Source organism: Anolis carolinensis, chromosome 4 (assembly GCF_035594765.1).
Source record: "Anolis carolinensis isolate JA03-04 chromosome 4, rAnoCar3.1.pri, whole genome shotgun sequence".
Taxonomy (NCBI): Eukaryota; Metazoa; Chordata; class Lepidosauria; order Squamata; family Dactyloidae; genus Anolis; species Anolis carolinensis.
Genome location: NC_085844.1, coordinates 81728394 through 81740768, shown reverse-complemented (window position 1 = coordinate 81740768; position 12375 = coordinate 81728394). Strand labels below are relative to the sequence as shown.

At 37.0% G+C, this 12375-nt stretch overlaps 1 protein-coding gene across 3 annotated transcripts in view; it reads right to left on the bottom strand.

Moving 5' to 3' along the window:
• Positions 1-12375, bottom strand: part of smg7 (SMG7 nonsense mediated mRNA decay factor) — a 70300-nt gene that overhangs the window by 23225 nt on the left and 34700 nt on the right. For all 3 annotated transcript variants that reach the window (XM_008114714.3, XM_008114715.3, XM_062980725.1), the window contains exons 9-14: positions 10405-10567; positions 9299-9455; positions 4048-4118; positions 3661-3721; positions 1477-1596; positions 356-788 (exon numbers count right to left, since the gene is read on the bottom strand). In XM_008114714.3, coding sequence (XP_008112921.1) covers positions 356-788; positions 1477-1596; positions 3661-3721; positions 4048-4118; positions 9299-9455; positions 10405-10567 — 1005 coding nt within the window. The remainder of the gene's footprint in view (positions 1-355; positions 789-1476; positions 1597-3660; positions 3722-4047; positions 4119-9298; positions 9456-10404; positions 10568-12375) is intronic.

Sequence of the window (12375 nt, the reverse complement as noted above, 5' to 3'; positions counted from 1 at the left end):
TTTAGTCAGGACAGTAGGGTTTAAAATATAAGACTTGTGGATAAAATGTCTGACATTATAATGTTTAATTTTTCCCCAACCTCAGAGCCAAGTGCTGTTGGGTTGCAATTCCCATTATCCACCATCCACATGGCAGATAATAAAAAGTAATTGGAGCTGTTGTTCAGTAACATCTGGGGATCCAAACTGGGTAAAAAACTAAAGAGCACCAACCATGATGAAAAAAAAAGTTAGCCCTCTGCATCCACGGACTCTGTTCACGGATTCAACGGCCCTCTGAAGGCTGATATAACTCTAAATGAAAATGAGTTTGAGTTTGACACCCCTTTTTAGATAACATATTACAAAGCCCTACCTGCACTGCTACATTTTGCTTCCCTGTTTCCTGCATCTTTTCCATGCCACATTTCTTGATTTCATTCTTTCTCTTGTTGTTGTTGTCCTTCTTCCCATCATTTTTATTGGCTGTTATTCCTTTGCTATAGTCCCTTCTTTCCCTACCGACTTCCTTATTGAGATAGCTTCGGCTTGGCTCCCTGTTTACTTCTCGTGGTTTAATGTTCTCTTTGAATGTCACCATTGGCTTATCTCCGGAGTCACAGCTGCTGCTCAGGTTTCGACCTGTTGACAACACTGATTTAAGTCCTGGGCTTCCATCCACAAACTGTGGTTCTGACGCTTCGTGCAAAACATGACTCTGTTTGGCTTCACTATGTTCATCAAGCAGCAATTGTGGGATCTCTGTCAAAAATAGGAGCTTCCCAACCTCATTTTCACACTGGACGAGCCTTTATGAGAAAAAGAAAAGGAAATGATCTCATATTACTGATCAAATTATCATAATCAACCAAAACCATAAAGGAACATAATAAATGCAATCATACTATACTTTTCAGCTTTAAAATCAAAAGATACATAAATGAAAACAAACCAGTCTCGGTCCTGACTCTCACTCTCTTAAAAACATGACACAAAGAGAAAAATGAAGCATGGTGGGGTCAAGATACAGGGAAAGCAAACATGTAGGTTTGTGGTGGTAGTTCCCGTGGCTTTGAAAGTGATGACCACAGTGGAAGAAATTTTTACCAAGAAAGGAACACAGGTCATACTTAGCAGGTAGTAACTCTGTTTATTCATGTCTGCTTCCTCCACATACATGAAAATGTTCAAATTAAGTCTCTTAAAAGAGCCAATGTAACGTGTAGCCCTATGAAATCTACCACCACTGACTTAAATGTTGAAAAAGCTGTCCACACCCTTTTAAAATTATATTACTTTAATATTACAGAAGTTTTAATTGCTTAGCACGTCTACTACCGTCTCACATACTGAGTTATACAGCGTTATGCATAGCATTCAATTGCATACCCTAACATTTTAGCATTGACCATGTTCAACACCTGTTCAACACTGAGTGACAAAAGGGAACATCATATGGAGAAGGGTGAATCATGACACCAGAAGCTGTGGAGATACCTGGGCTGGTTGTCAGCAATCCATTTGCCTGTGAAGATCAGGCGCTGTTGCCGTATACGTCGATGCTGCCCTTCTTTGTCTCCAGTAATCCCCTGATGGCCTTTGGAGAAATCTAAGTTCCTACACATTGAAATAAACAGAGACAGAGAGCCAAACAGAGACTGGGCTATAAATCAGACACATACATGAGGCAGCATAAGTTCATGCAGTTAATCTTTGTAAAAACCTTTTTTTTAGTATTTATAATATATGAAAAATTAGAAATATATTTTAAGATAATTTTCCTGTAGTGTTACACAGATAAATGTCCATACAATATATTTGTATAAGAACAAAATACAAAATGATGTTCCTATTTCAAACGATAAGCTAACTGGGGTAAAGACTGTTCCTTACAGACATTCAAGTACATAGACACATAAAAACAATAGCACTGCAAGGAGCTTCCATCACATTTGCCTTCAGTTGAAAAGATCCCTTAAACCTGTTTATTTCCATGTAGTAGTAATAGTAGTAGTAGTAGTAATGATAAAAACTTTATTTATATACTGCTCTAGCTCTCCAAAAGGACTCAGGATGGTTTCCAACAAAAAAATGGCAAACATTCAATGCCAGAATATACTAACAAAGAGAAGTAAACAACGGCCCCAGATCCCAAAAGAAAATTCACAACTATAACAAATTAAAATTATAAAAGATAAACAAAAATTAAGTAATAGCATAACCGACCAACCACTGCATATCTAACATTAAAACATGACAGAAATTTAAGCAAATCTAAAATCCATTTAAAATTATTAATATTTTTATACAGACAGCGAAGCTAGGGTGAAACGTCATTTCCAGCCTGTGGCAATTATACATAATATTCTAAACCTCCTCCTCTCTATATTCTAAGGAACATATATGCGTTTTTAGCAGTTATGCTTGGAACTGCAGTAGAAGAGCTTAGCCAGATAACATCCTGCTCTTGGGTTCTACAAAAGGACAGGTCAGGAGTGGGCCTCTGGCTTCTCAAAGGGTCAGGGAAGTCCTGCATATATTCAAATAAAGGATGTGCTTGACCTTGCACAACTGAATACAGAAAAAGTAGAGTGTTCATAATCTTAGAGACAAAGTACTATCTGAAAAAACCTACATTTCAAAGGTGCTTATATCTACATCTATCCACAACCAGATCCCTTAGAACTATCCCAAAGAGGCTGAATTTCCCCAGAAAACATATTTTAAATTCACACAGTTTCCCACCACAGTGACTACACCTATTGATTGTACATTTGTTTCTCTCTTCCTACGACACCTGGATACACATTTTTGCTTTGGTAGTAGTCCCTTTGAGATTTTAGAAAGTTGTCTGAAACTGCTAGTATACAGCTCTTTCTTATAACCTAAGAGAGTGCATGCAGTTTTATTGAAAAGGATTGTGAAAATGAGTGAAACAAACCATAATTACTCTACAAAGTGGTCTACCAACAGGTCCCTTGCTGATATTGTTATTATTCTTATTATTTGTATTCTGCTTCATCTCTTTAAAAAAACGGACTTCAAGTGGCTCACAATAAAACCAATACAATACAATGTAAAACTTAAAAATGTACAAACATGAAAATAGAATTAAGCAGTGCTACTACCACTGTTTCCATCACCATCTCTTGTTGGCATCTAGGAGGGTGAGACAACCACAAATTCTTAATCCCCACTGCAAATTATCAGTTCCTTCCGGCCTTGCTCACAATCCCATTTTTAATGCTGTACTTTGATTTCCATGTTAATATCTGGACTAAACCAGAGAAATGTGCTGCCATGAAAGATAATCTGAGCAAATGTTTAGTCAAATATGTTTTCATTAGATTGAAAATATATGCCACATCTGTGAAAAATAAAAATATTGCCTAACATATTTATCACATTACTGTACAGGAGCTTTCCTTTAAATGTCTCTAAAATAAATTCAAAAATATTAAAGTAGGTATGAGCCTGAGAATATCTGATTCTATGATTCAAACTATGATCATAAAAGTTTTAAGAAGAATGATAAAGAAAAAAAAATAACACAACAGAAGTTTTGAAGGAGATGGCAAGAGAAGACATGGTCATGAATGATGCCTTTGTGATGACATCATTCAAATCATCATTGACTAAATCAGATGTAACAAATACTACCTGTCACCAGAAATCACTCACCTGAAGGAAGGTCTCAAAGCTAGGAATCCCTGCAACTCAAACTCCTCTGGAAGAGGTGTGGCTAGCAGACAATCAAAGAAACAGATGAATAACTGTGTAAGACTGCATTAATCAACAAACCTATTTCACTATTAAATGGGGATCCAATCACAATTAAATAATTTCTAATTCTATTAATTTATATTCCAGAATTATGAGTATTGGCAACTTATGTCAATGGAACACATTAAGTAATATTTATGTCATAAATATAAGTTACTTAAATGGATTTTAATGAAAGACAGCATAAAACACCCTCTCAGTATAAAACCAAAATGGCAATGCACTACTGCCAATGACAATCTTTGCTCAAGCACATCTTCCACACTGATAAGAAAGTAGTCTTACCATTAGGGCAGGAGAGGTCTTCCTCTTGGGGCTGGAAACTGTTCAGAAGAGAAATCAGCCAAGGCCAAATGCTGCAAAGCAAGAAGAATTTTTACATCGATGTAATAGGTTGTCAGACTATGTACCTGAACAGCCTCCATTCTCTGTCTAAGCAATCTTCCAATTCCTCTTTCAAAACTATTTATTAGCAATATCAGTGTTTGAAAAAAGTGTATAGGAACCATGGTGCTGCACATCATTCCTCCTCAACAGAGAGTTTGTTTCCTTTTGTGTAATGCTTCAATTCAGTGTTTGTTCCCAATAGTATGTTTTAGTAATTGAAATATTTAATTCTATTGAAATATGTATTATTTTGGAGATTTTAATAATATATATTTGAAGGCTGTGAGCTGCTTTGAATCACAGATCATATAGTTGAAAGAGACTGCATGGGCTACCTACCCTGACAAGCAGAAAAAGAGCAATCAAAACACCCCAACAGATTGCCATCCAGCCTCTGTTTAAAAGTCTCCAAGGAAGGTGCTTCCACCAGGCTCTGAGGCAGAGTGTTCCACTGCTGAACAGTTCTTACAGTCAGGAAGTTCTTCCTAATATTCATGTGGAATATCCTTTCCTGTAATTTGAACTCATTGCTCTGAGTCCTAGTCTCCAGGGCAGCAGAAAACAAGTCTGCTCCCTCTTCTTTATGACAGCCATTCACATATTTATACATGACTATTATGTCTCCTCTAAACCTTCTCTTCTGCAGGCTAAACAAACCCAGTCCTAGAAGAAAATAAAGGTAGTAGCAGCAGCAACAACAATATATGCAGACTTATAGACTTATAGTAGCAGTCTCCTATTACTTTTTGTTTCACCTTGGCTTTCTTTTGTACCAACATCTGCAGTTAGAATCACGCATAGATTAATACTGCCTTTCTTTCTTTCTGAGCTGAGGCAGGTAATTACATTTCCCTGAAAATCAGCCGTGTCATTGTAGACAAATATAGGGCAGCCCAGAAGGAAGTCCAGAGGAATCCCTGGGAATTCTCAGCTCTGTCCACAGTCATTTAGTTTGTCAATGGCTTGGACATGCAGCATTTCATTTCCTGTTTATTTGTTTTAATTTAAAGTAATCAGCATGTCTAGATCCTCTCTGGCGAAAGATCTCTTCCAGATGAAAGAGGATCCAGACTAAGTGCAAAAAGACAACATAGCAACAATGTTCTTTTTACAGTTTGTATCACAACTATCATCTTTCTCGATTCTGCCCTAAAAAGGGAAGGAAGTGCCGCATAGTTTTATGGGTCTTATAACTGTGGATGAAATAAGTAAGAAATGAGCTGCTTGCTGTTTTGTTCCAATGTGTAAAAAGGGAAGTATAGGACATCTATTGATGTCCTTATTTGGCCCATATCAGGCAAGCTACATACTATAAATGTTATTAAAGGTGTTCCACTGTAGTCCAGAATCACATAAAGAAAGATTCTAACTGGAAATCTATTGCATTAGACCACTGATGTTGAGAGGAATTTAGATGGAGAGAAGTAACTTTCTTAAACTGTTCAGAAAGAAAGGAACCAAGTCAGCAGGCTGGAGGAATGCCTGCTAAGAATTCCTGACACAGAAAACCATCATTTTTTTTAAAGCTAGTCTGTGATAATTACATTAATGAGAAAGAAACTGACGTGGTGCACATGAAAAAAAGTATCCAAAAATGTTGCATAAAGATAGGTCAGTAGAAGGAACATTGCTTCTCAGGACTGAATGATGTGGAAACCCAGCCTGAGGCAAACTCCTAAAGGGTTGGCAGCGATTTCTGCCAGGCCATATGGCTTTAGGTCATGTAGCATCCTGAAACAGGAAGTCTCTTATTATCCTTTGTTCAGACTATCAAGTTGATAGTAATCTCTCTCTGCAAGTTATACACTGTTCAACAGCACTGAAAGCTATTTCAATTCTCAAATTAAGAGAAGATCCTACTTTAGGAATTTACTTCTACATGCTGTAAAAGTCCAGTAGAGAAGAACCTGTAGCAATAGATAATTCTTTGCACATTTTAAAAGCCCATGGGCTAAATAATGAACAGTTATGCTTATTCAAAAAAAGGGGAACATGTTTTCAAAATCATTACAGATTTTAGCTGATCACAGGACAACTGTGAAGTTTGTTTCCAAAAGGTACCAAATACCGTGTTTCCCCGAAAATAAGACAGTGTCTTATATTAATTTTTGCTCCAAATATGCTCTAGGTCTTATTTTCAGGGGATGTCTTATTTTTCCATGAAAAAGAATTCACATTTATTGTTGAACAAAAAATGAACATTTATTATATACTGTACAGTAGTTGTCATCACAAACCAGCATAACCAGACAAACTGTGAATCCTATCAAGAATTTCTTGTTACTACCATTATTTCCATGTACAACACTCTATGGTACATATATTTGCCGATCCTGCATGCTCTGGTGTTCTGTTCAGCGGGCATGCTTCCAAACAAAAACTTTGCTAGGCCTTACTTTCAGGGGAAGCCTTATATTTAGCAATTCAGAAAAACCTCTACTAGGTCTTATTTTCTGGGGATGTCTTATTTTAGAGGAAACAGGGTAATAACAAAAGTGGCAGCAGATAATTGGCCAGGAGTAGATTATTATATACCGATCAAATCTATTAAAAATTGTGTAACATCACTTCGGCATTGCCCTTGGAAAATTGCATTTTGTAGTAAAAGAATGCATATGCTCATCACATATTTTGATCCTTGTAAAATGTGTTCAGATTGAGTTGGTCCCTTTTGGAAGCAGGCTCTGCAGTTATAGGGTGTTGCAATGTACAAGAACACCAAACATTAGGAAAGAAGCTCCCACTTCCATTTACACTGAAAAAAACATGCCTAAGAACTTTTAGTCAGTAGCTAAAGGGCTAATATCATGTTAATCCCTTAAACCTTTTATTTGGAATCTCGACAACAAGAAAAAACACAACACTCTTTGCCAAGGGCTTTGGGTGAACCTCTCATGCTGGTAAAGCCACACATAGTTTTGGAACAAGTTATAATCTAGTCACCAAAGCCTAGTTTTAACTTCTAGCCATGAACCACACTAGTCCTTCAGTAAGCACAAGAAAAAGTAGAACACATAACTTAATTCTTATAATTAAGGACTTCAGTTTATTTTTAAAAGTTTACAAAGCACGAATCTTGTTTTCTGTGCAAAACACATACTGTACAGCTATCACAGGATGTCACCTGAAGTGATATATGATTTCCATATCATGTTTCAAGGAAATAAGCATTGATTGAAATGCTATCATCTGGCTTTTACAACATGGTTTTCTTTCCATCTATTTTAATATTTCTAAATATGTAAGTGCTAAAAGTCATTTAGTGAGGACACTATGACAACACAAATATCTGAGAACAGGAAGATTTCCATTCTACCACAAGTCTGATATGGATGAGTTTCTATCACTATATTGCTGCATCTTATTTAGTAATCAGACTCAGGCATCAATCCCATTGTTCTGAAATAAGGGCTAGGCAGACCTGGTTTGAAGGCAACCAATCATTGCAAAAGAAGGCTCTGCAGGTGAACCATGGGAATATATTGAAAGGCAGAGGCTTGCCTCTGTGAGATTGAAACAAGATTTTGAATTAACATTGGCAGAGTGAAGTTGACACAATCAGGGCTTTAATAAGAGACAGGGATTGAAGTAGGAAGAGTTTTGGATTTAAGAAAAACGGAAGAACTACCCATGGTTTTGGTGTGTTTAAAGAATACATTATTAGAGGTTACTGTCTCTTGCTATCAAGCCTAAACTGCATATACTAAAACTAAAGACTCCACACAACAGCATAACCATAAATCACATTTTAGTGTCACCTTGAGGCACAGAACCCTAATACAGAATGTGAATAATTAGGGAAATAAGGGCAGGCCAAATGGGAGGATTCAAAGAGTTGGAGTTCTGGGGCCAGTCTGGCTAAAAGGGATGTCAGATTGGTCATACATCAATTCCACCTCTTGGCCAAGGCAATCAGACATTGGACAAATGTTTGCACAGGGCGCTTTGTAAAATTTGTGAGGGGCAGATCATAGCTAACAATCATGCAGCTATTTGCTAGATTTTACACATTATAACATTTTCCTAGTGGGGGCCAAAAGTGCTGGACTTTTCACACATAGATTTAAATGTTATATTCAATGTGTGATTTTTTAAACCCTGGAAATCCATTAAGCATATATTTTGGGTGAATTATGCTTCACTACAATATATATGGCTTAAAGCAGTGTTTCTCAAACTCTGCTCCTCCAGGTGTTTTGGATTTCAGCTCCCACAATCCTATCATCTAGTAAACTGATAAGGATTTATGGGAGCTGAAGTCCAAAACACCTGGAGGAGCACGGTTTGAGAAACACTGGCTTAAAGAATGCTGATTTAGAATGTAAACCACGTTCTAAACTGAAGGTATACACATTGTCTCAACCTTCTTGAAAAAGAGAAATGCTGGAGAACAAATTTCAAGAAAGAGGAAAAACAGAAGAACTAGTGATTTCAGTTGGGGATCAAGTGATAAACCACATTTAAATCCCGGAACTGCACCAGTCATTCATCTTTCAGAGAAATTCTAGTGTGGTTATACTGCTGTGCTCCCAAAACATCAATTCAGTACCGAATAGTAAGAAAACACAAGACACTGAGCATCATTTTTCTGATCTGTGAGCAACAGACTGGAGGCAACGAGGGTGGCCACACGAATTGATTACTTTTGTCATAGGTCTAACTTTAAAGTAGAAAGGGCAGTTTTGATGGGCTCACCCCCCACCCCACAATACTACATCCATGATATGCAACCAGAATTCCATGGCAAGGTAGATAAATGCTTTAACTAAAGCAGGCAAATCTTGTTTTTCACTATCAAATTGTAGGAGCACAGTCATGAATCACATGCTCTTCACTCTTGCTTTAAAAGCATATGCAAAGTAGTCACAAATGTAATTGCCACTTACCTAGCATTTTGAAAAGTACAATGGTGACTCAGTTATCATTGCAAGATCAGTATTATAATTCTGGTGTGCAGATAAGCAAAAGTGGTCTGCTAGTTCCATAAAGTTTACAGCACTGCTAAAATGTGAACCAGGCAGTGGCACTTCTTGTGCATTGTACTGTATTAATGTTAATTCTGATGTCTACCACAAATTCTTAATTAGTAACTTGCTATAGTCAAATAACTGATAAATGAGACAAAAAAATACGAAAACTCAAGACTCACTATTGTCTTTCATCAACCACAGTCTCCTGAAATACACTGGGTCTAAGTTTAAGCCAATCCATTGAGACTTTGAGTGCAGGAAGGGGATATGAACCCCAAGACTCTTCCTGGTAATCGTTCTGGAGTGGACACTTGCACAAGATCCCAAGAAAAGTCACTAGGAAGAACAGAAATATTACATACTTTTATGAAAATCAGTTATCCTGAATTTTGGATATGAGAAAGAAAATAATGGCAGCAGATGGCAAAGGTAGATGGCATCATATTTTCACTTATAAAACAAAAGGATATTAGCCCTATTTAGTCTGTCAGAAATCAAACTAAATAATGGGAGCATGGCTATCTGTATCAGCCCCATTCCTAACTGTCATATTTCCACATGTTGGAAAGGGAATGTTTACACTGAGTTTACTCTACTAAAGTTCTTAATTAAATGTTATCAACAGCCTTCTAGTTACAAATGTTCTCTCCTCAATGTGTGAATGGGACTAAAGGATGTGACAGTAAAAGAGGTCTTGTTTTCCATGGGCTAGAACAAGGTGAGTAAACTTCAGGTTGTGACGGGAATGCAAGATCCATCATCCTGGGACTTGCAATCCAGCATCTAAAGTACTGCATGATTCCCACCCTCGTTTTCAAGTATATAATCCAAGCCTTTCCCACTTTGTAACAGTACTAACAAACCCACGAGGAAGGGGCAGAGACTGGATTTTTTTTATTATCCCTGCCACTATGAGAGGATGCTCTCAGCAATAGTTAACATTTTCTGGGAGCAAAGGGAAAGTGTAACAAGTTCTAGAGACAACAGAAAGCATTCTACGTACAACTAATGTACAACTGCTTCTTCTTTCTCATGCAATGCTGAATACTTGAGTGGAAAATTTTGTCACTGTCAGTGCTGCCTCTTCATTCAATTGGCTGAAAGAGCAGTACAAAACACAATTCATCCTTCCCATGTGGCATACAAGAAATTGGCTAGTCGTCAACCTACAGAATTTTGCCTACTCCTGAGCTAGAATCTCATCTCACTGTTCAACAAACCTAGCTATGAAGCCTGCAGCACATCAGGACAGGCTTTGTTCCATCTTATCAGTTTCAGTACTTACTGAAGAGTGCCAGCAACTGTGTCCAGCAGAGCTGTTCATCTTGACTGTAACTGTGCTGCTCAGTCTCGTTGCTAAAGTCTCTTAAGTGATGTAGCTGAAATAGGTTGATGACGGTAATGTGGACGAGCTGCTGAGAATTAAAGGTTTTTTGGAACAGCAGCCTCTGCAATTAAAAAAAATGTACTGAAATCCTCTAAAAAATCAAGATGTTGAGCAGCTCACTAGTATACGACATCCATGTATTTCACATGAAATATTCAATGCAGAAACCTATTTTGGCATGGCCAAGAAACGGAATGGTGCAATATATATAAAAACAAACTTGATTCTAGAAGATTGAAGTTTTTGGCATCAGGTTTAGCCTTGTCCTAATACGTAATGTCTCCAAAACATCTCTTTATACTTTCTGTATCTGACTTTTATACTTTCTATATTATGACTTTTATTATAGTCATAATAAAAGGTGTGTTGCTAACTTCTGATATTTCAAACTTTTATGGGGGAAGTAGCTAACTATTTTCCTCTGTCAACATTCTATTGATTGCTTCGTAAGAGGAAATGAAAGAGCTAATCAATTTAACCCCTTGCTCCATGTTGAAAATTCATCTAGAAAGCCGAGCTGATGCAGCAAGCAAATGCTCTTTGGGGTGCCGGACTTCCAAATGTAGCTCAGTAATGTCACATGCAAACAACCTGTTTTTTTGTGAATAAGGAAGGCAATGTCTCAATAGTCTTCCTACTTCTAGTTCAGGCTGAAAAAGGCCATGTAACTATGCAAATACTTTATTTGTATCTCAATCATTCCTCTAAGCACTTTAGGGCAGCTTCATAAGCCACATAACAAAATAATATATACAGGAAGTTCCCGAGTTACTAACAAGATGGGTTCTTCGGGCTTATTCTTTTCAAGCGTAACTCTAGCTAAATATATCTAGTTTTGGATAACATTCCTATAATGTTTGTTTTGCTATCTGTGCCCTGTTCAGAAATTTCCACCTTTCTGTCCTTCTAAGAATTGGACTTAGAAAATTTTGGGTTATTGTGAAAACAAGAACTGGTGATAAAGTTTCAGTGGAGACACCTTTTCCCCATGATAATTCTTCCAGGAGTGAATTTCCCTTCCTAGGGGAAGAATTCCTCTCACTTCCTGTTCTCTCACCTCCATTTGTAAGTAGGAATCATATGTGATTCAATGTTTGTAACTTGGGGACTGCCTCTAATAGTATCTCTGTGTGCTTCATTTAACAAAAATACAGAATCTCCTTTCACATTTTGGTTTTTATGCTTGATGTTTCATTTAATATTTATTAGTTACATTTATTACATTGTCTTTGCACACAGTATTAGTGCTCAAGCAAAAATGTATTACTTCAACAAAAATAGCCAGTAGTAACAAAATTTCAACTACCATCAGGTTTAATAAAATTTACTATAGGATATTGCCAGCAGAAGGAAATCTTAAGATGACTCTTACTGGTTTTCCCAAACCAGAAATTTTACAATGTAGGTCCCAACACATAGTATACAGAACAACCCAACTATCTACAGGTGATACATTCCTAAATGTACCACAGAAACAGGAAACTATGAATAGTAGTGAACAATATTGAAATTAACTAGTACTACCAGAAGGTATCCTCTCTAGGAATTTCCTAAGTGTTCCAGGCTGACTATGATAACCTCTGGTAGAGACATACTATAGAACTGCTTGGAGAACCTAGAACATTTCTAGAGAGGAAATATTTTGTGAGATGTGAGTAAGTGAAACCACATATACTAGGCCCATGGGTATGGGAGTGGAACTCATCTTTCTCTATGTCACAATCTTCTTTCAATAAAAAAGAGATATGGAAGAAGGCATCTTCAATAGATATTAAGATGACATGGCTGGTGATGATGAATGTAATAAGAATCTCCACAGGTACAAGGGAACCAAGTATAAATTCTCACACTAGTGTAAGTTCAGTAATT